The sequence below is a fragment of the Macaca mulatta genome, chromosome 1, assembly GCF_049350105.2.
Source record: "Macaca mulatta isolate MMU2019108-1 chromosome 1, T2T-MMU8v2.0, whole genome shotgun sequence".
Lineage (NCBI taxonomy): Eukaryota > Metazoa > Chordata > Mammalia > Primates > Cercopithecidae > Macaca > Macaca mulatta.
Window position 1 is genome coordinate 111,940,630 of NC_133406.1, and position 25,265 is coordinate 111,965,894.

At 55.6% G+C, this 25,265-nt stretch overlaps 2 protein-coding genes across 52 annotated transcripts in view; both read right to left on the reverse strand.

The window, feature by feature from the left end:
- Nucleotides 1-12,126, reverse strand: ADAM15 (ADAM metallopeptidase domain 15). Of its 50 annotated transcripts, none has more exons than XR_013396913.1 (24): nucleotides 11,293-11,470; nucleotides 9,992-10,089; nucleotides 9,274-9,350; nucleotides 8,781-8,859; nucleotides 8,543-8,619; nucleotides 8,259-8,451; nucleotides 6,878-6,943; nucleotides 6,730-6,798; nucleotides 6,481-6,650; nucleotides 6,263-6,347; nucleotides 5,626-5,774; nucleotides 5,365-5,539; nucleotides 4,985-5,077; nucleotides 4,558-4,862; nucleotides 4,273-4,468; nucleotides 3,930-4,007; nucleotides 3,719-3,814; nucleotides 2,817-2,889; nucleotides 2,450-2,588; nucleotides 1,960-2,029; nucleotides 1,293-1,367; nucleotides 663-876; nucleotides 410-534; nucleotides 1-319 (listed from the first exon to the last, which is right to left on the reverse strand). XR_013396913.1 is itself a non-coding variant. In XM_077942864.1 (24 exons), exons 2-24 carry the CDS (start codon nucleotides 10,064-10,066, stop codon nucleotides 277-279), a joined length of 2,562 nt encoding a protein of 853 aa, XP_077798990.1. In that variant the 5' UTR covers nucleotides 10,067-10,089; nucleotides 11,835-12,126; the 3' UTR covers nucleotides 1-276. The 50 variants fall into 50 exon arrangements, 42 of the variants coding, with proteins under 42 accessions (XP_077798990.1, XP_077798985.1, XP_077798987.1 ...); XM_077942864.1 differs by lacking the exon at nucleotides 11,293-11,470 and adding an exon at nucleotides 11,835-12,126 and having other exon boundaries at nucleotides 820-876; nucleotides 1,293-1,364; XM_077942859.1 differs by lacking the exon at nucleotides 11,293-11,470 and adding an exon at nucleotides 11,835-12,126 and having other exon boundaries at nucleotides 805-876; nucleotides 1,293-1,364.
- DCST1 (DC-STAMP domain containing 1) overlaps nucleotides 11,838-25,265 on the reverse strand; it is an 18,144-nt gene continuing 4,716 nt past the window's right edge. For both annotated transcript variants that reach the window (XM_077943239.1, XM_015111046.3), the window contains 13 exons: nucleotides 23,632-23,760; nucleotides 22,543-22,682; nucleotides 21,549-21,765; nucleotides 21,305-21,448; nucleotides 20,288-20,409; nucleotides 19,636-19,793; nucleotides 17,143-17,242; nucleotides 16,921-17,016; nucleotides 16,655-16,781; nucleotides 15,801-15,917; nucleotides 15,179-15,321; nucleotides 14,894-15,007; nucleotides 11,838-12,151 (listed from right to left, as the gene is read on the reverse strand). In XM_077943239.1, coding sequence (XP_077799365.1) covers nucleotides 11,900-12,151; nucleotides 14,894-15,007; nucleotides 15,179-15,321; nucleotides 15,801-15,917; nucleotides 16,655-16,781; nucleotides 16,921-17,016; nucleotides 17,143-17,242; nucleotides 19,636-19,793; nucleotides 20,288-20,409; nucleotides 21,305-21,448; nucleotides 21,549-21,765; nucleotides 22,543-22,682; nucleotides 23,632-23,760 — 1,859 coding nt within the window. In that variant the 3' untranslated portion in view covers nucleotides 11,838-11,899. The remainder of the gene's footprint in view (nucleotides 12,152-14,893; nucleotides 15,008-15,178; nucleotides 15,322-15,800; nucleotides 15,918-16,654; nucleotides 16,782-16,920; nucleotides 17,017-17,142; nucleotides 17,243-19,635; nucleotides 19,794-20,287; nucleotides 20,410-21,304; nucleotides 21,449-21,548; nucleotides 21,766-22,542; nucleotides 22,683-23,631; nucleotides 23,761-25,265) is intronic.

The following is a 25,265-nucleotide window of genomic DNA, read 5'->3' on the forward strand; positions in this document are numbered from 1 at the left end:
TAACGCTCCCAAGATGTCACGTTTATTGCAGCTGAGCAGAGACAGGCTGTGCGGACCTCCCTCAACCCCTTCCAACCCCCAGCCCCTCCCCAAACCCCAGCTGCAACTACGCCGCCGGTCCCTAGAGTGCTGCTTGACAGCGCGTGGCGGTGCCCGGAGCCTTAAGACACCGCGTCCAGCCTCTGGCGCCTTCAGTCATGGTAGGGGACTCCAGAGGGCACGCCCCCCTCTTGAAGTCCTAAGTCCGGTTTGGAGGCAGCGGAACCTCCAGAGAGGTCAGAGGTAGAGCGAGGACACTGTCGGAGGCGGTGGCGCTGGTCTGGAGTGCGGGAAGCCGAGAAAAAAGGGTCAGAGACCCCCTTCCCCCAGGTCACTCGCCCCGCCCACCCATCCCCAGGGCTCCTCCTACCTGGAGGGTAGCGCTAGGGGCGGGATTCCAGCTCCTGGGCCTGGCAGGTCACCGGATGGGCACCGGCCCTGGGGGTCGGCAGGCAGTGGCTTCCTTGGGGGTGGGGGCTTGGCTGGCCCCTGAGACTGAGGGAGAGAAGGCAGGAGGCCGGCTTAGGTGGGGGGGGTGTCATGTTGCCCACCCCCAACGCACTGGTGCTGGGGAACACCAGCTTGGGGGCAGCACCATCGGTCACCCTTGTCTGCAAACAAACCTGTCACCATTAAAGGCACCACCTGGATATGTGCCCTCATGCACTGAGGGGGCATCTCGCCACGGCCACCACCGTCATGGCTACCAGCACCACAGCCCTAGATGGGGGGAGAGGCCGTGCCCTTCTCTCCCCCCACCATTACCTTCGGGCTTCTCACCATCGGGTCAGCGGGCAGAGGGCGGGTAGGGGGATTGGGTCGGTCAGCCAGCTCAGCCTGAACAGAGAGAGGGGCAGTGGCTGTGAGAGCATAACCAGGGGCTGTGGACATGCATAGAGATTCCCCAGAGGGGTTCAAGTCAACATGCAAAGTCAGCCAGGGGGCAGGAGAGAATGAGGGCATGCGCAGAGGGTTTGGAGGCATGCCAGCTGATGTCTCAGGGGAGGAAGGTGTAGGTCAACCGCGGAGTCCCTGGCCGACTGCAGTCCCGCCACTGACCACCAGATGGTGGTAGAAACCAAGGCAGGAGGCTCACCCTTTGCTGCTTCTGGGGCTCAGAGTGTCTGAAGGCTGAGGGGCACCCCGATCACCTAATGAAGAGCACCACTGGCAGGGAGCAGGGATGAGAACTGCAGTTGGGTACCAAGCCTCCCACCTGCCTTGGCTCAGGGCGGGCCCTGGCCCAGATTTACCTGGAGTCTCTTGGGCACAGGGTCAGGCGGCAGCGGCCTGGAAGGGGGGGCCGGGAAGCCGAGAGCACTAGCCTGCTGAGAGGGCAGGAGGGGCAGATGGGCACAGAGGGGGAAGAGGAAGCAGAGAGACAGAGTGGGCAGAGAAGGGTCAGTGCCCAGGGAGGGCTGGCAGGGGCCCAGGGCAGTGGGTGCTGTGCATGCAGTTACGCAGGTGCATGCAGGTGGGGAGCAAGTGGGGAGGAGGTGTGCACACACTCCCATCATCCAAGCAGAGGGCTTAGGGCGGGGGTGCTCACCAGCCCTTCTAACATGGTGACCTGGGCCCACGGAAGGCCATTCTGAGCACCACTGCCCTTGTGCCCTCCTGGGGTCACTGCTGGGGGCATGGATAGACCCACCTCTCAAAGCCACCTCTTGGCCAGTGGATGGAGCCCAGCAGCCCCTGCTCCAGCTGGCTGCCCTCCCCACTCTTCTGGACTCAGCTTCTCTGCCTGTAGCCAGGGGAGGGGAAGGCAGGGCAGGGCAGGGCTGGCCCTGACTCCTTCGACTGACTCTTGGGCAGTGCTAGCCTTTCTCTGAGTCTGGAGCCTTTAATGTGCACCCCCCAGGGTCCAAGCTGGATGCCCAGCCAAGGTGGAGTCCCCTTCCTCTGGCATCTGGGACTCACCTTAGTGCCTCGTGCCAGCAGGGCCCTCTGCGGAGGTCCTGGCCGTTCAGGGGGACCAGACTGGGCTGCCCTATGCATGAGGAAAGGCAAGAAGGGAGAGGGCCCAGCCTCAGACCCTGTTCTCTACCTTATGCCATCCTTGAGTGGGGTTAACCCTTTCTTTGAAGGCACTTATGTGTGGTATAGGGAAAACTGTGGTGGGGCCTGTGGGGGCGTTATTTATTAGCTTGAGGGAAGACCCCACTTATCCAGCACAGGAGCTCCTGGGGAGAAATGGCCCTAGCACTCCAGCCACCCCACAGGGGCACAGCTGTGAGGTAAAAAGCTGTGGGTGCATATAGGGAAGGGAGGTGTGGGGTATGGCAGTCAGCAAGTTTAAGGTCCAAGGGGCTTAGGGCTCAGAACCAGGTTGCAGGGGCTGCAGAGGTGAGGCAGCCTTCAGCACTGTCCCCAGTTAAAGGAAGTGGTAGCAGGGAGGTGATGCTCATACCTGTACTGGCAAGTGGGTCCCTTGAGCTGGCAGAGTCGCTGGTGCAGGCGGGCACGGTACCAGTAGCTGGCACCAAGCATCACCAGGACCAATAACACCAGGAGGCTGAGGAGCAGCCCTGTGGTCAGGGAGCTGGTTGCTGTGGGCGGAAGTCAGGTTTAAAGGAGGGCAGGGCTAAGAACTCTAGAGCCATGAAGGCGCAGGGGGCAGGGAGTGAAGTCAAGTGATCAGGGAGAGTGAAGGGGTCAAAGGGCAGACTCACGGAACCAGCAGCAAAGGGGGGTCAGAAAGAGAGGGCCGAGGGGGAAAGATAAAGCATGAACCACTTTGCCCTCCCAGCTGCCCCTGTCCCCCAACCCCATGCCACCTTTGAGCTGAGTGGTGCAGTCAGGGGGTGCCCAGCCCTCCTCACAGTAGCAGTGCCTGTTGCTGTCACAGACCTAGGAGGTATAAGGTGAGCAATGAGGAATGCTGCACTCTGGAACTATTTCCTTGTCTCTAGCTTTTCAAGATCTCACATTTCTACAACTGGGGGTTGTGCTGGGTATGATGTGTAGAGAGAGCCTGGAGGGTCTTTATCCACACCAGAGCAAATTAGATCAAACTAACACTTACTGAGCACCTTCTGTGTGCTGGGCACTGTGGTACATGCTTGCTTTCTTTGTGTTTGTTTTGTTTTGTTTTATTTTATTTTAGACAGCAAGTAAGATGGAGTCTCACTCTGTTGCCCAGGCTGGAGTGCAGTGGTACAATTATGGCTCACTGCAGCCCCGAACTCCTGGGCTGAAGCAATCCTCCTGCCTTGGCCTCCCAAGTAGCTGGGAGCACAGGTGTGCACCAGCAGGCCTAATTTTTAAATTTTTCCTTGATAGAGACGAGGTCTCACTATGTTGACCACTATGTTGGCTGGGTGCAGTGGCTCACCCCTGTAATCCCAGCACTTTGGGAGGCCAAGGCGGGCGGATCACTTGAGGTCAGAAGTTCGAGATTAGCCTGGCCAACATGGTGAAACCCATCTCTACTGAAAATAAAAAAATTAGCTGGGCGTGGTGGCGGGTGCCTGTAATCCCAGCTAGGAGGCTGAGGCAGGAGAAACAATTGAGCCTGGGAGGCGGAGGTTGCAGTGAGCCGAGTTCGCGCCAGTGCACTCCAGCCTAGGCAACAGAGCAAGACTCTGTCTCAAAACAAAACAAACAAACAAACAAACAAAACTGTGATTATAGGCGTGAGCCACCGTGCCCAGCCTCTGCTAGATGCTTTCATACTCACCTCATGTGCCTTGGATGGGGATACTGTTATTATAGCCATTTGATAGGTGGGGAAACTGAGCTCAGCAAAGTTAGTAACTAGCCTGAGGTCACACAACTAGGAAGTAGTAGAGCAAGGATTAGAACCCAGATATGTCTGTTTCCAAAGCCCAGCATCCTTTTCCTCTCTAGAGGCTCTCTGCTCCCCTTCCACTTCACCCATCCCAGCTCACCCCATGTCCATGGCATTTGCTTCGACATTCCTGTGCCCCCAGGAGATCCACACGCTGGCATCGATGGTCTATGCACACCTGACCCAGGGAGAGAAAATCCTGGATCAGATTCCCACAGAGTTTTAATGGGACTGGGAGGCCAACAAGGTTGAGGTCACACCCTGCGTTTACATATGGGGAAACCAGCGCGTAGTGGGTTGATAGGCTTTGCTCCATCTGAAGTAAGAAACTGACTTCCCTTGGAGTCCCTGCCTTTGACATTGGTGAACGGTGAAGTCTGGGCACTTCACTGTGGTCCAAATGTCCCTTCTCACACCTGGTCTTGCCCACCCAGGCTGCTCACCAGGCCAGGGCCACAGGCTGTGCCAGGCAGAGTCAGGAGGGGCTGGGCCACATCACTGCCCAGGTCCAGGTGCACCCAGCTGCAGTTCAGCTCAGTCCCATTCACATCTATTGTCTCCCAGAGTAGATCCTGGATGGACCCCAGCAGAGGCTGGGTCCTACCTGTCTGGCACTGGAGTTGCCCGCAAATGGCATCTCTGGGGGAAGGGGGAAGGGAACACAGGTTAGTAGAAGCAGGGCCAAGACTCCCAGAAACCCAAAGGAGGAGCCAGGTTTCCTCACTTACCTAGGGGTACAGGACACGTAGCCGCCACTGGGGTTGCGCCCACAGCTCCCAAAGGCATTTCCCCGAGTATTGGCTGTCTGGAGGCAAAGTGGCGCAGCGGGCTGGGCTCCAGGTCCCCAAAGTGACTGGCACTGCTGGGCATAGGAGGCACAACGCCCATGCATGCACACAGCTTGCCCACCAGCGCAGGGCTCGCCGTCCCCTAGGCTGATATCAGGGGGACACTGGGAGCTGTCTCCTGGGCAGAATTCAGGCAAGTCACAATCCCCTCTGGTAGGACGACACTGCCAGCCAGACGGGCGTAGCTGTCGAGGGTGGATGAGCATCAGTGTGGGCACTGGGCAAATCCAGCTAGGGGGTCAGAATGACCCTTTCCACCTTGGCCCCGGCAGGTGAGCTCTGGGTGGCCAGTCTAGTCTCTACCCACCTGGCAATTTTGACAACAGGGTCCGTCGGATGCACACTGTGCCCCTGGCCTCAGCTGGCAGGTTGAGGAATCACAGCAGGGATCGGCGCAGTCCTGTGGGCAGGAGCACGGGGGCCAGGCATCAGAGCAGGTGGGGCCTGTGAGCCTCCCTCCAATCCCTCCTCCTCCCACAGGCCAAGACCAGAAGGACGCCCAGAACTACACAGCAAGCAAGGGCTAGAGACGAACAACCCATGTGCTGTCCCCACAGACATGGCAAGTAGGAGAGGGGTGGGAAGTCCCTTCAGAACCCAAGAGGAGCTCAGGAGGCTAGGAGAGGGCTAATGACCAGGGTGAAGGCACAGAAGTGAGTGGGGCGAGGCTTTGGGAAAGGGGCTCACATCTGGGAAGCCACAGTCACACTGCTCGCCCGGCTCCACAAACATATTTCCACAGAAAGCAGCCATAGGAGGCAGGTTAGGCAGCCGTTCAAAGAGGCAGCTGCCCATTCCATCCAGGAGGGCTTTCTCCAGGGCCTGTCGGCTGCAGTTGCTGAAGTTCAGGCCTGGCAGGAAGCTGGGGAGGGTGGCAAGGAAGGTTGGGGCTGGGGGCCTCTCCCTGCCCCTTGCCCCACCGCCTCTCTCCATCCTGCAGCTACTCACTCTGTGGAGGCCTCCATGATGCAGGTCTTGGCTGGGGCTGGACCTGGACAGGGGCAGCTATTCCCGGGCAAATCATGGTCCAGGCCCAGGCTGTGGCCCAACTCATGGGCTATGGAGGAGGCGACTCCCAGGATGCTGGTGGAGTGGTCCTGTCATTGGGGAGGGGTACCGCAGGTCCAGTCCCAGCCTGCCTCCACCACAATGCCCAGACCACCCTCTCTGCTTCTGATCCCTCCATGTCTGACCTCACGGGCACTCAGCAGGCACTGCTTCCCTCCTGAATTGCTTCTAAAGTAGCAGAACCCAGGCCTGGATGGCAGAAACCTGGGCTCTAGCTCAGCTCTGTCCCCCTCCCTCACTGTGGGCCCTTGGAGATCACCTCTGTTCTTTGGGCCTCAGCTGCCTCCTACCCTCCTCCAAGAAATGGGAAGACTGCACAGGGGATGACTGTGTACACTGTGACGAGCTGATCACAAGCGAGGGCTCCCTGACTGCAAAGGTCACATCACGCATCTCCACCCTGTATACCCATAGCTTTGGGGTTGGGCAACTTTGTAGGGGGATTTCAGTGAATAAATGCCTCCACACTTGGGAGGAACTGAATTGGGAATGAGGAGGAGACCTGGAAATAACTCACCATGTTCACACCTCCTGAGAAGTCAGGAGAACAGATGGAGTTCTGAATGGCCATGCCCACCATAGGCCCAGAGAATGAAGTACCACTGTGGGACAGAGAGGCCAAAGTTCAGGGCCAGAAGCCATGGTGGTCAGAGCTTCAGGGGCTGAGGTAAGTGCTGAAGGGGTGTGAATTTGGCCAGGACAGGACTGGCCTCTCTGGCTGGGTCTGGGCCTTACGTCACCAGCTGGGCACTGTCGTGAGGCAATCGAGGCAGCAAATGTGCCCTGCGCCAGTGGAGGAAGTTTTCGAGGGTGACAGCCGGGTTTGGGCTGATCTCCACCAGGTCACGCTGGGTCCAGGCCTCCAGGCCCACTAGTGCCACTCGTACATTCAGAGGCCGGAAGAACTGAAAGAGAGTTGGGGCTCAGAAGAGGGGCTGTCATGGTCAGGGGCCTGGGGTGGGGGCTGCCCTGTCCAGCACTCACTGTGTCCAGCAAGAGGGCCACTTCCAGTGTGCGGTTCAGCAGGTGCTGGAAGTCCTGGTATTTCTGGACCTGTAGGCCAAGAGAGGTGACATGAAAGGCGGCAGGGCAGTGTGGGGGGAGGAGGATGCGCAGGGGCCAGCCGGCTCACCTCCGAGTGATCAGCCACAATCACCAGCTCCACAGTCTTGGTCTCTGTTACCACATCCCGCCTCCACTATGGACAAAAAGAAGTATCAGGCAAACCTGCCGCTCGCAGCCAACAGCTGTGCAGGGCTGACCAAGAGGCAGCCACTCCTACTCTGTGGGTGAAACAGGAGGGTGAAGAGCCCATTTTACAGATGAGCCACTGAGGGCCAGAGGGCCCAGGAACTTGCCAAGGAGGACCAGGAAGTAGATAATGAAGGTCGGAGTAGACCCCTGCTTTTCTGGCTCCAAACTCAGTGGTTTTTTTTCAAATTTTTTAAAAATAATAATTTAGCCCGGCGCGGTGGCTCATGCCTGTAATCCCAGCACTTTGGGAGGCTGAGGTGGGCGGATCACGAGGTCAGGAGATCGAGACCATCCTGGCTAGCATGGTGAAACCCTGTCTGTACTAAAAAATACAAAAAATTAGCCGGGCGTAGTAGCGGGCGCCTGTAGTCCCAGCTACTCGGGAGGCTGAGGCAGGAGAATAGCATGAACCTGGGAGGCGGAGCTTGCAGTGAGCCGAGATCAAGCCACTGCACGCCAGCCTGGGTGACAGAGCGAGACTCCATCTCAAATAATAATAATAATAATAATAATTTGAAAAAATCCCAATATCAACTCTTGTCACTTACCATATGCCTGGCACAGTTTTAAGCACTTCACATCTATATTGACTCATTTAATCTTCCCAGCAACTCTCTGCAGCAAGTAGTTTTATTATCTTCATTTTACAGATTAGGAAATTGGGTTTATATTGCTTTAGCACTGGTAACTATGTATTATCTATAACCAAGTGAGAGCTCTCTGCAAATGGGATCATAAGACAGATGAAGCGTTTGAGCCAAATACAACTAATATGGATAGGCCATTTATTAGTTGTATGGCCTCGGGCAAACCACCTAACCTGTCTCAGCTAGATTTTATTTTATTTTATTTTATATTTTATATATTTTATTTTATTTTATTTTATTTTATTTTTTGAGATGAGGTCTCACTCTGTCACCCAGGCTGGTGTGTAGTGGCTCGATTTCGACTCACTGCAACCTCCGCCTTCTGGGCTCAGACGATTCTTCCACTTGGGCCTCCTGAGTGGCTGGAACTACAGGCACATGCCACCATGCCTGGACACTTTTTGTAAGGTTTCTTCATTTTAAAATAGAGCTATTGATAGCACCTACCTCCTAGGTATGGGAGGAATACACGAGCTAATGTTCACAAAGTTCCCAACATGTGGAAAGTGCTCCATTCGCAGGAGCTGTTGTTACTGTGAACACATAGCTCTGAGTGTCTGGGGGTCAGCGCTCAGGACAAGAGAAGCCCACTCCCCTGCCATTCATCCTCACCCGGCGAATGTGGCGCTGTCCCAGGGGGTGCTCTGGTGGAGTCTGAGTGTGTACAGGTTCCCGCCAGCTCAGGACACAGGTGTGGCCTGGCAGGTGGAGATCTTGGATTCGGGAAATAATGGGAGGACCCTGAACGTCCCCAGGCCCCTGCTCCAGCGTATAGCTTCTCTCTGGGGACAGGACCACCAAGCCTCTAAGAAAAAAGAAAGGAAGTTAGAAAACATTACAGCTCCATGCCTGGGTCTCCTTACTTTCTCTACTGTCATCAAATCCGCCCAGTATACCTGAGCCCAGAGCAGGTGCAGACGGACACCCAGGAGGCTGCATATCCCTGCACTCTTCCCTGGTAGCAGCAGTTCTCCTGCGGCACAGGAACAACATTAGTGTTGTCTCAGAGAGCAGACCAGGACTGGAACCGAGGAGTCTAGCTTGACAGTAAAAATAGGCAGTGTCTTCTCATCTTCCAGTTACCCCCTTCCTCTTTCCCCTAGGCCAAAAACGGCACAAGAGGCCCTGACTCACCAGAGTGTGTCCCTCACTGACCACCCGAGTGCCATCGGGCTGGTACCACACCAGGGTTGGGCGGCCTGGGACCAACTCCCTGTGGAGTGAAGGAAAAGAACGCAGTGCTCAAGCCACTTCCCAGGTCGTGCATTGACAAGCAGAGGCCTGAAGGTGGTGGTGGGGCTGGGGACCAGGGACCACCCCCCAGCCAACTTTTCCACTCCCTGACACCAGGTCAGCAAAGTATACTGGGTGGGCCACTGACTCTGTTTATTTGAATTCCAATCTGGTTTTCACCACATACTAGCTGTGTGACCTGGGGCAAGTTATTTAATCTCTCTGTGCCTTGACTTCCTCATGTATAAAATAAGGACAATAATACATGATAGTATCTCCCTTACAGGGTTGTTATGAGGATTAAATGAGCACAAGCACTTAGCACCTGGCACATAATAAATGCTATACAAGTTGTTGGCCATGTGGTCACTGTTGTTGCCACCATCACTATTACCTATTCTGTAGCAGCTCCAGGATATGACTGTCACCGTCCAGCTCCAACTTGATCCTCAGGGGCTCAGGCAGACTGGTCTGTGGGCACCAGAGGGCAGGTCACCTCCCTAGACCTGCCCACAACTCCCAGCCTCTCTAACCAGAAAACCTAAGGCCCTCAGAAGAGCACCAGCGATTAGATCACTGGTGGGGGGATCCCAGGGGAAGGGCCAGGAAGCCCTGCCTGGCCTGCGCCATTGTTCTGGGGGGTTGTGTGGGGAGGTCAAGGAAGGTATCTGAGCCGCCCCTTCTCGGCTTCCTGCCCAGAGAGGAAGCACCGTGTAGGACCCAGCACAAGCCCCAGCCCTTCCTCTGACTCAGCTTTATAATGGGGTTGGGGGGTGGTTTGGTAAGGTCCTGACTCTTTCCAAATCCCCCCGCTGAAAAAACCGACAACATGAGATGAAGAAAGCAAGTTTGGCTTCACAATTTCCCCAGTGGAGATGGATGGGTTGGGTGGGGCTGAGGCAGACAGATGTGCATGCAGAGGGAGAGGGAGATAAGTGAAGCCAGGTGCTGGGGTGTGGTGGGAGAGGCAGCTGGGCCTGGGATAGACCCACTACAGCAAGCTCTACCCACCAGCTCCTCAGCCAAGCTTTGGCCTTGAGACACCTGACTATGCAGGGGCGTGTGTGGATTCATTTATTTATTAGAGGGGTGTGGGAGTTCACCTGAAGCACCTTTTTGAGGCTAATCGGGAGATCGTCCTGAAGGACCTGGGGCTCCAAGGGCCCCCTCGGGGCCTTCTCTGACATTGCCTGCTGCTCCTCGGTGCCACCTGCAGGTCCCAGGACACCCGAAGACAGTACTGAGGAAATCGACAGCACGGCTGGGGGTGGCAGGTGCCCTCAGACCCACCAGCTCCCAGCCAGTCAAGGCCCTTAGACACCTGAGGGGCTTCCTCATTGCATGCTGAGACTTAAAGGAAAATACTGGAAGGAGGGGGTGTCTCTCTAATTTATGGCTTTCCACCCACCCATTCACAAGTCCCCAAGAAAGACTTTCGGCTTGCTCAGCCTGTGGCCCTCCTTGTCCCCTTCCGGCCAATCCCAGGTTCTCACAGGGACCCTCCCCTGTTCCCACTCCCTCCCAATCACTCTCCCCCCACTTCAGGAACGCCCCCTCTCGAGACTGAGCTAAGCCTTGTGGCCGGGTGCCCGCTCACCCTCCCCTTCGCTCACATCGGAGATGCCAGGAACGCCCATTTCTGGGTAAGCAGTGCAAACACCCCCACCTCCCTAAACACCCTCATGCCCAGTCAGGCACACCCGCTGCCTACAGCCTCTGCTTCCTCCCCGAGCGCCCCCACACCCCCCCAACACACAATGGCCCTCTCTCCTCCGGACACTCCACCCGCGCCTGCCCTCTCGGTCCCGGCCCAAGACAGCAGCGGGAAGTGAAAGTTCCAAGGAGGAGTTGGTGTCCCAGCCTCTTTCCTGGCCAATTCTCCCTTCTCCTGGCTCCTCTCGGGCCCCTCCCGCTCGGCCAGGCACTGGTGGCAACAGCACCAGGGTAAGGAGTGCCTGGCGGCCCCAGGCCTGGAATACAGGCTAGAGAGAATCCTCTTCACTAAACCCTACAAGCCATGCCCGCTCTGAGCCCTGGCACCGGGTGGAACGGTAAGCTAGGCCCCAGAGCAGCGAAGATGCCAGCCCTGGGGAGCAGCTACCCTCTCACTACGATCTTGAAGTGGCGCTGGACAGGCCCCTCGGTACCTGGTACCTGAGCCTGAAAGTGTCCGCAGGGACCGCGCAGAGGATGACCAGGCAGGAGGAAGGGGGCGCCGGCATCCCCTCTCCTTCCCTCTCCACTCCATCGCCAAGTCACTGGGCCCTAGGCCCAGGACAACGGACCAGGTCGGGCCGCGCTCTGGCTGGGCTCTCCCAGGGTCTCCGTCCGGCCCCATTACCCTAATGCCTTCCGACTTTCCTGCACCTCCCTCCCAGTCAGCCCCCCGACCCACTATAGGCCGAGGACTCACCTATATTTGGGAGCGGCCAGGAAGGCAGAGGGCTGCCCGCGCCCAGGAGCCCCAGGGCCCAGAGCAGCGCCAGCCGCATGGCAGCGGCGCCTGGGGCCGGGCGAGGGCAGCAAGTGCGGAACAGCGCACCGAGGAGCGGCCGGCGGCCGGGTCGCCTCGGAGCACCCAGCAGCGCCGCGCAGCCACCAGGCCCCGCCCCGGCCCGCCCCCTCCCACTTGGCCCCAAGCCAAGCTCCGCCCTCGGCAAGGCCATCCCGGCTGCATGCCGGGTGCCTCGGGAGCCGGGACCCCGCCCACGACGCCGGCGCTGCTCGCGCTGCTCGGCGCTACAGCCTTCCCTCAACTGTGCAGGATGGGAACCGGGGTCCGGTCTGACCGGCTTGGGCGGCGCGCCTTCACCCGGCCCCAGGTCTGGACCCCTCCCTAGTAGCTTCGCGGCCTCTCTGCCAGCTGTGCGCGGCCTGGCTCTGGAGAGGTCGGGCGGACAGGCTCTCCCGACTGCAGGCGAGGCAGCGCGCGGCTCACCCCAGTCCCCGACTCACGTGAAGCGTACAGGGCATTTTATTAACCGGGAAGGACGGGGCGGAAGAGCGAGCAGGACGCCTCTTCACCCCGCGTAGGCAGTGTCGTCGTTGCTGTCACTAAAGGCGGAGGAGGAGAGCTCCTCGCGGGGCGTGCAGACCGGGCACCGCTGCCGCATGTCGTCCCAGCACGACCAGCAGTACACGGCCTCGCAGTCCAGCGTCGGGCACACGTAGGACTCGGGCGTCTTGGGTGCCTGGCACACCACGCAGCGCCGGCGCAGCCAGCGGCGCAGGAGCGGGCAGCCGCGGTGCAGGATATCCGCCAGCGGGTGGCGCTGTTGGGAGGTGGGCGTTAGCGCCAGCCGGGGAGCGAGGCGGGAAAGAAGGGGACCTGGACAGCGTTTCCTGACTGAAGTCGCCAGGCTTGACAATGCCTGCATCTTGGAGGAGGCTGGGTTGGACAAAGGAAACTCCTGGAGGGCTAGGGTGCCTCCCTCCCCAACTCTATGATAGAGAATGGGAGGATGTACCCTCCAGGCTCTCTCCCAGCAGATATCAGCCACAACTCTCATTTGCACTTTCCTGTAAATCATATTTGATTCTCACAGTGAGGCTGAGAAGTGAGCAGGCCAGATCGACTATCACTGTTGCTATCCCCACTTTACGGAGGAGAAAGGTGAAGTGACTCTTAAAGTCACACAGATAGTAAACAATCCAACTTGGCTGGACCCCAGGGACCCTGATTCCAAACAACAAACCTAGTTCACTATGCTCCCTGCCATCCCTCACGACATGTCTCCACACAGTTGTCAGCGATTCTTCACAAGCCACCTTACCCAGGAAGCAGCCACTCTTTGCCCAAGAAACTCCAGAGGCCCTGCTGCCTGCCAGACAGGCAGAAGAACTCCTGGGCTTGGCCTTCAGAGCCTTCCATCACCTGGTCCCTTTCTAGCCTCTTTCCCACTTTAGCCCTCCCTGAGAGCTGTCTCTTCTGAGCCAGTTTCTCCTGAGACTAGCCCTGGCACTTGGCATTCCCTTTGGATTCTGAGTCTTTGCACATTCTGCTTGGAATGGCTGTCCCGCACATTTCCATCTGTGCATTCACATTCAGTTTGCTTCACGACCCTGTCAAGGAATCCCAGCATGTTCTTTTTTGTTTTTTGGATTTCATTTTTTCATAACACATTCATTTGACCCCTATTGTGTGTCATAGGGGCTGGGGCTATCCAGGTACTAGGGAAAAAGCTAAGCAAACACAGTCTCACTTTTATGAACTTTGTTAGGACTGATTAAATAAGAATGGCTGCCACTCATTGTTTATAATATCAGGTCCTGTACTAAGATACTGTACGTAAATTATTTCAATTCTAAATTAGCCAGGCATGGTGGTGCGTGCCTGTAATCCCAGCTACTCAGGAAGCTGAGGCACAAGAATCGCTTGAACTGGGGAGGAGGAGGTTGCAGTGAGCCAAGATCATGCCACTGCACTCCAGCCTGGGCGACAGAGTGAGGCTTAGTCTCAAAAAAAAAAAAAAAAAAAAAAACTGGTCGCAGTGGCTCACGCCTGTAATCCCAGCACTTTGGGAGGCTGAGGCGGGCGGATCACGAGGTCAGGAGATCGAGACCATCCTGGCTAACGCGGTGAAACCCTGTCTCTACTAAAAATATAAAAAATTAGCCGGGCATGGCAGCGGGCGCCTGTAGTCCCAGCTACTCGGGAGGTTGAGGCAGGAGAATGGCGTGAACCCGGGAGGTGGAGCTTGCAATGAGCCGAGATTGCACCACTGCACTCCAGCCTGGGCAACAGAGCAAGACTCTGTCTCAAAAAAAAAAAAAAAAAATTCAATTATCATATAAGGCAGATAGTGTTATTATCATCTCTTTTTCAGGTGAGAAAACTGATGCTTGGAGATGTGATCACTGCCCAGGGTCACAGAATGACAACATGCATGCATATGGAACTTGCTGCATGCCAGCACCATGTGAGCACAACTCATTTAATCCTTACAACAATCAGATGGAGTAGTTAACCCCATTTTACGGAAGGCAAAAGCAGGCACAGCAGTTAAGTCATGTGCTCAAGGTCACACCGGTGTCATAGTAATGAGGGAAGGAGCTGGGATTCACACTTAGGCCCTCTGGCACCGGAGTCCCACACCTGACCACCACTCTAGGCTGATCTCCAGTGAGCAGGCCTTACAGATCTCTCCAGTCTTGCCATTCTTCAGAGGGAGAAACTGAGGCTCAGTGAAGACCTTGGCCAAGGTGACACAACGTAATGAGGGAGTTTGGACTGGAGTCTGCTTCCTCAGATTCCATGTGCCTTACCATGTGCCCCTGCCTGAGGCCTTCTTGACTCCCAGCCCACCTGTCTCCTCCCATCCCCTGAACTGCACTGAGCTTCGGGTCTGCAGCCCTCTGGTAGAACCTATGGTTTTGCCTTGGGCCTCCTGTTTCTGTGTGGCTTTCTTGCTTTTCTTTGAGCAGACTATTAAATCTCATTCTCCTTTTCTCCCTGCTTCCTAATGGTCCACTGAGTGTCTTAGGCTGGGCTGAATCCTGGGGTTGAGAAATGGGCACAGCCCTGACCTTAGGAGCTGGATGGCTAGGGCCCTCAGCATGTGTTACATCAGATCTCACCAGGCTTGGCCGGGTGTGGTGGCTCACGCCTGTAATCCTAGCACTTTGGGAGGCTGAGATGGGCAGATCACCTGAGGTCAGGAGTTTGAGACCAGCCTGGCCAACATGGTGAAACCCTGTCTCTACTAAAAATACAAAAAATTAGCTGGGAGTGGTGGCCTGCGCCTGTAATCCTGGCTACTTGTGGAATGGGAGGCTGAGACAGGAGAATCGCTTGAACCCGGGAGGCAGAGGTTGCAGTGAGCTGAGATCGTGCCACTGCACTCCAGCCTGGGTGACACAGTGAGATTCCATCTCAAAAAACAAAAAGAACTCACCAGGCTGGAGTAGGCCTGCGACCATTGGTGGGTGCTGGGTGGACTGAAGGGAGCTGCCTCTTGCCCCACTGTACTTAAACCCAGCCAGGAGCGGGCAGCAGCACTCACGCCTGGACTTACTGGAGCCTTCTGCTGTCGCGCCCGTCTCAGGATAGCGGCCCTCCTGAGTTTGGTGAAGGCTGCTCTCTTCCTCAGTAGGTCATTGTAGAGGAACAGGATCCGCTTCTTCTCTCGCTGGGGGCAGGGAGGGGGTCAATGATATTGACAGTGAGGAGGAAGGCATCCCCCAAAGATGGAGTTGGTAGGGAGCTGGGTGCGGCTGGGGAGGGGTGTGTGTGTGTGTGTGTGTGCGCGTGCGCGCGCATGCAGGTGTGTAGGGGTGGAGAGGTCTGGGGAGGGGCAAACCTTGGGGAAGTAGAAGGCTGCGATGACCCTCCGGAGTCGGTAGCCAAAAGCCTGTAACAGGCAGAGACACACTAACAGGCCAATTGGTAGTGCAGCTCTCCAGTAGGCCCTGGCATCCAGGCCCACAGGCTGGGGCAGGCAGGCTAGGGGAGGGGCAGACCAGGGGTCTGGTCAGGACCAGCCAAGGAGCAGGGCAGCCCTGGGTTGGACTTCCCATCCCAGTGGGAGGTGCGGGCGGGGCCTCTGATTCCCCTGGTCTCTTCCGGCCTGCCCCTCACTGCAGAACTGCCCTGTCAGTACTGTAGCCACTGGGCAAAATGTGGCACAGATCTTGCAAATCTCCATCTTGGCTGAACGTCCTGTTGGAGAGTGCTGCTCTGGAGGGCTGGGGCCCTCTAGCCCCAAGACCCTGGCCTCCAGACTCCTCTGACCCAAGCTTGTCATGCTCCCTTTATTCAAGCCTGCCCAGATGTGTTCCCTGCTCCGATTTCCCCAGCTCAAATGCTCCAGCGCCCCTCTCTCCACACCCGAGGCCCAGGCCCCCAACTCTTTACCTTGGTGTCTTTTGACCCTTGCCCCACCACCCTCAATTCCTCTGATCCAAACTTTCAGCATCACTCACGCATGTTGTTTGATTCCATCACTGTCTCTGAGGAGGTGTTTAGGGCCCCAATGGTTCTTCGAAGAAGCCGGGCTAGCATGGAGTCTCCCCCGACCTTCACCTCCAGTTTATGACTGCCTGCAGCCAGGAGGGTGGGTAGGGAAGTCAGGGCAGGTGGGGAAATCAGGAATGTGTTAAGGAGGTGGGACAGGATGTGGGGTGGATGTCAAGGAGGGGTCAAGACACAGAAATGCTTCTCAGCTGCCTGGGTCTTTCTGTCACTTCGATGAATCCTAACCCCTCCCTGCTCCCTGTTGTAAGTATAAAGGGGTAAAGAGCCCCCCTCCTCTGCTGTGAGAGCTGTCAGGTTGCAGGGCTGACATTTGACCTTGAGGAGGACAGGGAGGGGCTGAATCATAGAAAGGGGAAAAGAAGAGGCAGAAGGATGGCCGGCACGGTGGTGCACGCCTGTAATCCCAGCACTTTGGGCGGCCAAGGCAGGTGGATCACTTGAGGTCAGGTCAGGAGTTCAAGACTAGCCTGGCCAACATGGTGAAACTCCATCTCTACTAAAAATAGAAAAATTAGCCAGCCATGGTGGCTCATACCTGTGATCTCAGCTACTTAAGAGGCTGAGGCAGGAGAATTGCTTGAATCTGGGAGGTGGAGATTGCAGTGAGCTGAGATCGTGCCATTGCACTCCTCCAGCCTGGGTGACAGAGCGAGACTCTTTGTCTCAGAAAAAAAAAAAAAAAAAAAAAAAGGCAGAAGGAGGAGGCACAGTTGGAAGAACGAGGGTGGAGTGCCTGTGCAGGCATTGGAGTTCTCCAGAGGGTGTCTCTTGGGCCTGGAATGTGTCTGGGGGATGGGCTCACTGCGGAAGGAGTACTGCAGGAAGGAGTGGTGGCGGATGGTGTCGAAGATGGAGTAGAGAGCCCAGTCCAAGCCGCATAGCACCGCCAGCAGCAGCAGAATGGGCAGTGTCTCCAGGAGCTCCCTCACCTGGCCAAGGAGCAGGAGGGGCAGAGCTGGGCAGCGCCACCTGTCTGGGCACGGAGCACTCTCTGGTGCCTTTTACCCTCCACCCTCACCTTCAGGCCTGTCTTTGCACCCAGGAGCCCGCACCCCATGCTGTCCTCACCATGTTGCTCATTTCTGAGGCCTGGATGGTGGGCTTGCAGGGGAAGATGACGGTTTTCTCCTCAGCTTTGCGGAGTGGCAGCAGAGTCCGTTTGCCCTGGAAAACAAATGTCCACACAGGAAGCCCAAGGGCCCTCTGCCCTTTCCCCCTCTGCCTTCCTGGAACATGAACCCACACAGGGCACATAGCAAGGCATCCCTGGGCAGTGCCACACCCACTCACCAGCTTCTTCCTGCGGTCATCGATCTGGCAGAAGTAGGTGCTGATGTAGATGTTGTCAAAACGAATGTCATGGTTATAGCTGTCCATGTAGGAGAAAGACCTGAGGGTGGATGGGCGGGGATGTCTCTATCTCCTCCAGGTTCTCCTCATCCATCCCCAAACGTGGGCTTCCTTGAGGCACAGTCTTTCAGCCAACCAGCCAGCATTCATTGAGCACCATCTATGTCCTAGGCACTGCTAGGCGATGGTGATAATAAGGAGAAGACTCTGTCCCTGCCTTCCAGTTGTGTAGAGGAAGATATCCCCCTACACGATGGGTGAGACATAGCAGAAGTGAGTAGGGGATGAGGTGGGGGCTTAGAGGAGGGCATGGCCAGCCTGCCTGGGAGGGAGCTGCATGCGTGCGTCTGAGATAGGGACAGGCATGCATCTTGCAGGATGAATATCGAGCAGAGTCACAGAGACAGGAAACTCCTGGAGGTTTCAGGAATCACCTAATCCACTGTGACTCACAAGTTCTTGCCTCTTGGCTTTGCCTGCAGCATATCTCCTGGAGGTGTGCTGGGGCAAAACTCATCCCAAACCACCATCTCTATCCTCCCCAATACACCCTGGCCCTCCCTGCCTACCCTTGAGCATGGTGCATGTGTGCATGGGTGCATGCCTGCATATATAGCTATCTCCCACGTATTTCCCAAAGCCCCACATAATGCTTCAGTTTGCTAAGGAAAAAATGTTAATTATTGCAAATGTGTTTAAAACTGTAAAAGTACATTAAATAAACTCTGTAAAGCATGCAACATTAGTTTCAATGCTATTGCTTCTGGGGCCCTGTAAAAATCCACATCTTTGCCCTTAAAACTACTGTAAGTGCAAAGACATACTGTGAGCGCCCTCTTGTGGAGAGGCTCACAGAGGCGGTGCCTGGGCTTCCTGAGCCAGGGCCTGCCCTCCCGCCAGCTGTCCTTTCAGTGCATGACCTCACCCAGCTTGAAAGCCTGGAAGTACCTTTTGACTCTGTGCCTCCTTCCTTCCCTCCACAAGCTGGCTCTGATCCTCGCTGCACCTTTCCCTTTCCCCCTCCACCTCAAGCCATCTTCCTGCCATGCTTTACCCGGGCCAGGCTCCCTAACCTCTGACCCAGCCTGGCCTCCCTGCCTCCAGACTTCCTGAGGCCATCTTGCCATCACTGCCAGTTCCAGGTCTTCCTGCAGGGCTTTCTAGACTGTTCTGGTCATGCCCACTTCAGTCCTCCAGGCCAGCCTCTGCCCTCTGTACCCCACGGATACCAGGAGCCTTACCCAAGGGACACCCTTCTTTCCTTGACCATCGCTCCCCATCTGCAGCCATTTGGAGCCCAGTTATGGCCCTTCTAGGGGCACCTTCTCAGCTCCCACACACATCCCAAAAGCCAATCCATAGAATGGCCCTTGAACCATCTCTGTCTTGTGGGTATCTCATCATCCCAACTAGACCATTAGCTTTTTTTTTTTTTTTTTTTTTTTTTTTTTTTTGATACAAGCTCTCACTCTGACACCAGGCTGGAATGCAGAATGGAGTGGCACAGTCACAGCTCACTGCGGCCTCAACCTCCCAGTGATTCTCCTGCCTCAGCCTCCCAAGTAGCTGGGACTACAGGCATGTGCCCCATACCCAGCTAATTTTGTTCATTTTTTGTAGAGACGAGGTCTCACTGTGTTACTCAGGCTGGTCTCAAACACCTCAACTCAAGCCATCCTCCCACCTCGGCCTCCCTAAATGTTGGGATTACAGGAGTGAGCCACCATGTCTGGTGACCATGAGCTTATTGAGGGCAGGAGTAGAGCTCCTTCATCTTTGTCTTCCCACAGGGCCCTAGATACACACATAGCCACTCACTTGCAGTCACTCTAGGCCCCCCACACAGGGGCAGACAGAGCAACAGTCCTGTGGCGGCCCTCACCTAAGCCCTGCCCATCTCAGGTGTTTAGGAGTAGAGATGGGAAATAGAAGGTCCAGAGACCAGCAGGGGAGCTAGAGCAGAGCAAGGCCCGGGGCAGTCCAGCTGGTCACTGGGCTGGGTGGGGTTGAGGACTTTCTTCTAAATGGAGGGAAAGTCGCTGCCAACGCAGCAGGCAGGAGAAAATGAAAGCAAAATGGAAAGATAAAAATGGCACAAAGTCAGAGCCAAGGGGAATATGAAGGGCAAGAAAAAATCAAAAGTCGAAGCTAAATGTAAAAAAAAAAAATCAGTATTGGGATAAAGGCTGGAAGGAGGTGGATGAATGAAGATGGTTGGCCTTTTAAGGCAGTGGGAACATGGGTAATGTTCTTCTGACAAAATGTCCACATTTCCTTTAACTTTGTGTAAACAAACTTAATGAAGACAAAGGTAAATAATACTCAGATTCAGAGGTGGGAATAGGCACTAGGGTTCCATCCTTACAGCCTGCCTCAGGGCAGGGCTCTAGTTCTGGGCAGAGGAGGGCTGCTGTGGTGGGGACAATGGCTCACGTGTACAGGACCAGCAGGAAAGTGCAGGAGAGCAGCACGTGCAGCAGCCCCAGGGCCCACTCCAGCCGGGCCTCTTGGTGGTGCACGTAGTCCCGCACCTCAGTGCTCACTTGCTCCCAGCTCGCGTTGAGCCCCAGCACCCCAGCCTGCTTCTCTTCCTGGTGGAGGGCACATGAGCAAACTCAGCCTGCAGCTGCCTCGCCAGACCCAGGTCCCACCTCTTCATGCCATCTGTCCCCCAGCACCCCACTTGTGTCTCCGGGACCCTTCCAGGACCTCCAGGAGTTGTCACTTCCTTCTGCTCACTACCCTCCTGGACACAGTCTTGCTCCCCTGCACCTACATCAGCTGACATCATCTCATATCTGGCTGATAGCTCCCGCCCCAGGCCAAGTCTGCACAAACCACAGGCTTGGCACTCTCCCTTCCTCACCACCTTTCCCCTCCCCTGCCCATCTTAGGTGTTCGGGGGTGGAGATGAGAAACAGAGGGCCTCCTCAACACCAGCGACATTCCCCTCCTTGTCCTCCTTCCTCACCCCTGGTCACCTCTTTCCTGTGCTCTCTCACTTGTCCTTTCTCTAGCCCTATTCCCTAATGCCCTCTTCCCACTCCCTATCTACCCCCCACCAACCCTCGCCCTTGCCTTCTACCTTGAAGTCAATATTGGCTGAAAATTCCCCATCCAGGTCACGAATAGACTGGTTGAGGGTGTCGTAGGTCTGCCCAAAGTTGCCTTCCACTGGGATGCGCTTGCGGCACCAAACCTCCATCACTGGTGGACAGTGGGCGGGGTCAGGGGGCCTCCCTGGGCCTGTCCTCCAGGTGCAGGCCTGGCCTGCCTGTCCTTCTGTGGTCCTCCTCATCCTACTTTTTTGTCTCTCTGCCCATGGCTTGCTACCATACCAACACCGAGTCTTCCCCTCTCTGCTCTCTTTGGATTCTGCCTTCCAGGAACCAGGCCTGAGTTCCCCCATCTTTGTCAACCTATCCTCAACCATAACAAACATCAGTAAGGAGAGCCAGCATTTACAGAGCAGCTCCTCTGTGTGCCAGCTCTGCCACTGCCTTCACATATGTTAGCCCCGTAAATCCTCAAAAGCCCTTAATGTGGCTGGGTGCGATAGCTCACACCTGTAATCCCAGCACTTTGGGAGGCTGAGGTGGGTGGATCACCTGAGGTTAGCAGTTCAAGACCAGCTTGGTCAACATGGTGAAACCCCGTCTCTACTAAACATACAAAAATTAGCTGGGCGTGGTTGCGGCCACCTGTAATCCCAGCTACTTGGGAGGCTGAGGCAGGAGAATCTCTTGAATCCGGGAGGCAGAGGTTGCAGTGAGCCGAGATCATGCCACTGCACTCCAGTCTGGGTGACAAGAGTGAAACATCCCGTCTCACAAAAGAAAAAAAAAAAAAAAGCCCTTAATGCAAGAACTACTGTTATTCTGCCCATGCCCATCTTTCAGATGAAGAGCCACAGCTCACAGCTTTGCTGTAACTCACCCTGGGTCACAGAGCTATTCAGCAGATGGACTGGGCTCTAAGGATGCTGTGGCCTCAGGGCCAAAACCCTCCTCATCTGTTGCTTTCCTGCCTGTCACCTACCATGGGTCCCAAGGACTCAGCTCCCTACCCCTGATGCTCCCCACCCCTTTGCAACTGTGCAGACCCTTGGCAATGCCGCAGAAGAACTTGAACTTCATAGGCAGGCAGAGCAGGTGGGTGAGGAGTGGGACCCAGATGTGCTTCATGCACTGTTCATGCTTGTGGTCAAACCAACGACGGCAGCTGAGTATGGCCTGGTTCACCACATCTGTAGGAAGGAGCAAGGGTGTCTGAGGTCCCCATATCTTGATCCACAACGCTGGCCCTGCATCCCACCCCACCCTCCACTCCCCAGGGATACCCCTCACAGGAGCAACGCAGCTTGGTCTTCAGCTCATACATCTTCTGTGTCGACAGGTGGAGGCTGGAGGCTGGGGCTTGGTGGGCCTCCCTGCCCTGGGCTGTCTCCCCTGAGTCCACAGCATCCTCAGGTGTGTAGCCTGTCTCGCTCTTCACCTGGGCATCCAGGTCCTCAAAGGTGGTGGAGATGTTCCGAGTCTCTGCTCTCAGCAATTCTTTGCTGCTCTGGGATTGGAGGTGGAGGGAGGAAAGGGCGAGGGCTGAGGCTTTAGAGCTTCTGCTGCCTGAGGGCCTGTCCTCCCCCAGTAGCCGAGCTTTGGGTTCTCACCTCAGGCTGGCAGGGAACCTAGGCCCTGAGACACAGCCTCTCACCTCAAATTCCCAGCTGTCCATTGCCCTTGGGAGCCCCCTCCTCTCTGCAGCTGTCTTGTCTGATCCCACATGTCCTGGCTCTGCGTACTTCCGGGACTCTCAGCTCTTCCTCGGTCCTCCCATCCCAGACCCTTCCTGGTCAGTGGTTCCCCAGGTCCTTAGACCTTACCCTTCACCACTAATCTCTGAGATCATTATGCCATCTGAATGCCCCAACTTCCAAACCCCTCAGCCCCCATCTCCCCAACTCTCCAGCTCTCCAATTCTCTTAAACCCCAGTCTCCAGCACTCCAATACCCAACTCTTGAATCCTCTTGTCTTCAAAACTTCTCAGCTACTTAAGGCCAAGGCCCTCAAATTTCCTAGATATTCTAGTTCAGCTGTCCAGAGTACTGACCACTCAAGTATTGGGAAATGTGTATAGAACATGTCCCAATGGCTCAGGGGCTCTCCTGGCATTTAATGTCCCAGGACCAGGGCATATTCTGCAATGTTTGGGAATAGTTCTGCAAAAAATGCCAGTAGTATCCCCATTGGAGAACTGTAAATCCAGGGTGACAACTCCCAGCTCAAGTAAACTTGGCTCCAGGGAGAGGGACCCCCCAGGCCCTGCCTGTGCAGATTCCTGACCAGCAGGTCCTTGAACACGGCCCGTAAGGGGGCTGTGGAGACGCGCCAAGCCGCACGGGTGTTGTTGATCTGCAGCTCCACGGTGCAGCCCAGCGATGCGATCACGTCGTTGAGATTGTGCCGCAGATTGGCCACTGGCCCTGGAGAAAGAGGCCCTGGTGGGTCACCTCCCTGTATAACCAGCACTTTCTCAAACCCGCTCAGCTCCCCTCTGCACATGGTGCCCATCTCCTAGAACTATACAGTGGTGGGGCCGAGAAGCCTATGGAAGGTCATCTAGTTCAACCCTTGATTTTTTTCACCTTTTTTTCTTTTTTTTTTTTTGAGACGGAGTCCCCCTCTGTCACCCAGGCTGGAGTGCAGTGACTCGATCTCTGCTCATTGCAACCTCCGCCTCCTGGGCTCAAGTGATTCTCCTGCCTCAGCCTCCTGAGCAGCTGGGATTATAGGCATGTGCCACCGCGCCTAGCTAATTTTGGGGGTATTTTTAGTAGAGACGGGGTTTAACCATGTTGGTCAGGCTGGTCTCAAACTGCTGACCTCATGATCTGCCTACCTTGGCCTCCCACAGTGCTGGGATTACAGGTGTGAGCCGCCGTGCCTGGCCTTTTTTTTTTTTTTTTTTTTTTTTTTGAGATGGAGTCTTGCTCTGTCACCCAGGCTAGAGTGCAATGGTGTGATCTCAGCTCACTGCAGGCTCCGCCTCCCAGGTTCAAGCGATTCTCCTGTCTCAGCCTCCTGAATAGCTGGGACTATAGTTGTGTACCACACACCTGGTGAATTTTTGCATTTTTAGTAGATATGGGGTTTCACCATGGCTGGTCTTGAACTCCTGACCTCAGGTGATCCACCCACCTCAGCCCCCCAAAGTGCTGGGATTACGGGCATGAACCACTATGCCTGGCCAATTTTTTCACTCTTATAAACTTAGGAGGCCCAGATATGGGGAGGAGCTCCCTCAGGGACACAGCAAATTAGAGCAGCTGGGATGACACCCTTGCCTTTTCTCCTTCACCCAGCCTGGCTCCCATTGGATGGCCCACCCAGGGTCACTGCTTCGGTGTAACTCACTGGCCCCCACATACTCACCCACATAGATGGCAGCCAAGGCGTATCCCATGACAAAGAGCCTGCCTTCCTTGCCCAGCATCTTGGGCACTATCAGGAGGCTAGCACAGCGGATGTGAGGGGAGGTCCCCCAGCCCATGGCTCCCAAGCCTGTCAGGAGAGCCCAGGAGGTGGTAAGGCAAAGTGAGGAAGCTGCCTCCCTTCCTCATGTTTACCAGAATACCCACCTGCAACACCCCATTCTGGAACCACCACCATCCTGCCCTTATCCCCATTTACACTGATCTGATAGACCTGCTAGGCCACTCATTCATTCATTCAGCAGCCACTCACAGAGTTCAGCTATGTGCCAGTCTCTGGAAGGGCATAGAGGGATGGCTAGAACTTAAAAAGCCACAAATGATTGACTTGTGTGTGTTTGTGTTAGGGAAAGGAGTCAAGGTTTTCTGGGCTACAGTCACACTGACCCTAGGTGTTGAGGGAGCAGAGAGAGCAAGAGAAAAACTCTGGAAACGCGCTCATGCTCAGAGTGGTCAGAAGAGAGATCAGAGCCCACCTCAGTACTCCCAGTGCTCAGAGACCTACAGCCCTCGCAGTCCCTGCCTCTAATTTTAGCCCTTAGTCATGTACTGCCTGGTATGTTTTAGCAGTTTCACATGTGTCTCCCTGTGGTCTCTGCAAGGAGACAGTGAACTTCTGGAAGCTCATAATCCAGAGAAAGAGACAGATGAGTAAACAAATGACTACAACACGATGTGCTAAGTGCACAAGGGAGGTGCTTATAGAGCGCTGTGGGAGCCAAGGAGGGAGTAGGTATTTCTGCAGGGAGGGGTGGGGCTGAGAAGGCTGGACAAAGAGGGGATGTGTCAGCTGGGCCTGGAAGGTGAGTAAGTGTTGTTAGGAGGTGCAGATGGCATTCCAGGCCAAAGGAGCATTATAAGCTGGTCAGGGGAGCTAGAAGATTCCTGTGTTGATGGAGTGTTCACCCAATGATCGCCAAAGCAAATCCCAAATCCTTACACTTCCTCCATCTCCACTGTCCTGGTAGAGTCCCCATCATCTCTTACTGGGACTATAGCCTAATAAATCTCCCTATGTCCTCTCTTGCTACCTTACACTTCAGTTTTTACAAGGCAGCCAGAGTGATCTTGCAAAAGCATAAATCAGATCATGTCCCCTCCCTGCTTCAAACCATTTGGTGGCTTTCTACCACATTTGGTATAAAATCTAAACTCCCTAACATGGTCTACCCAGCTTGTGATGTGGCTCCTGCCTGCTTCCTGATCTCATGCTGTGCAGCCCTTCTCCCACCATGTCTACCCACACAGACCTTGTTGCTGCTCCTTGGACAAGCCAAGCTCATTCCTCCTCTCTGATCTTTGCCCTAGCTGTTCCCCCTGCCAGAAGCACTCTTCTCCCTGTTCTTCACATGGCTGGCTCCACCTAGTCATACAGGTTTGTGGCAAACCCTGTCGGGTGCCACCCCACAGTTTTTTTCTGCCTTCTTCCTTGCTAACACAACTTGGGTTTTTTGCAAGGGCAATAGCCTGGCCCTGCCCCAGCCCCTGAGGGATAAATCTGGATCTGTCTAAACCAATCATGGTAGAACAGGACATTGAAAGGGACTAGTTCTGTGGTCTTGGCCTTCTGGCCAA

What these genes read in the sequence shown, in the direction of transcription:
- ADAM15 (XM_077942757.1), bottom strand. Translation starts at nt 11,371, where the DNA reads ATGCGGCTGGCGCTGCTCTGGGCCCTGGGGCTCCTGGGCGCGGGCAGC. An exon ending in GCCTCAAAAAGGTGCTTCAG is followed by an intron (nt 9,351 to 9,982) that starts GTGAACTCCCAC and finishes TGGTGCCCACAG; the next exon opens with ACCAGTCTGCCTGAGCCCCT. An exon ending in CAGCCTGTGGCCCTGGCCTG is followed by an intron (nt 4,008 to 4,272) that starts GTGAGCAGCCTG and finishes TCCCTGGGTCAG; the next exon opens with GTGTGCATAGACCATCGATG.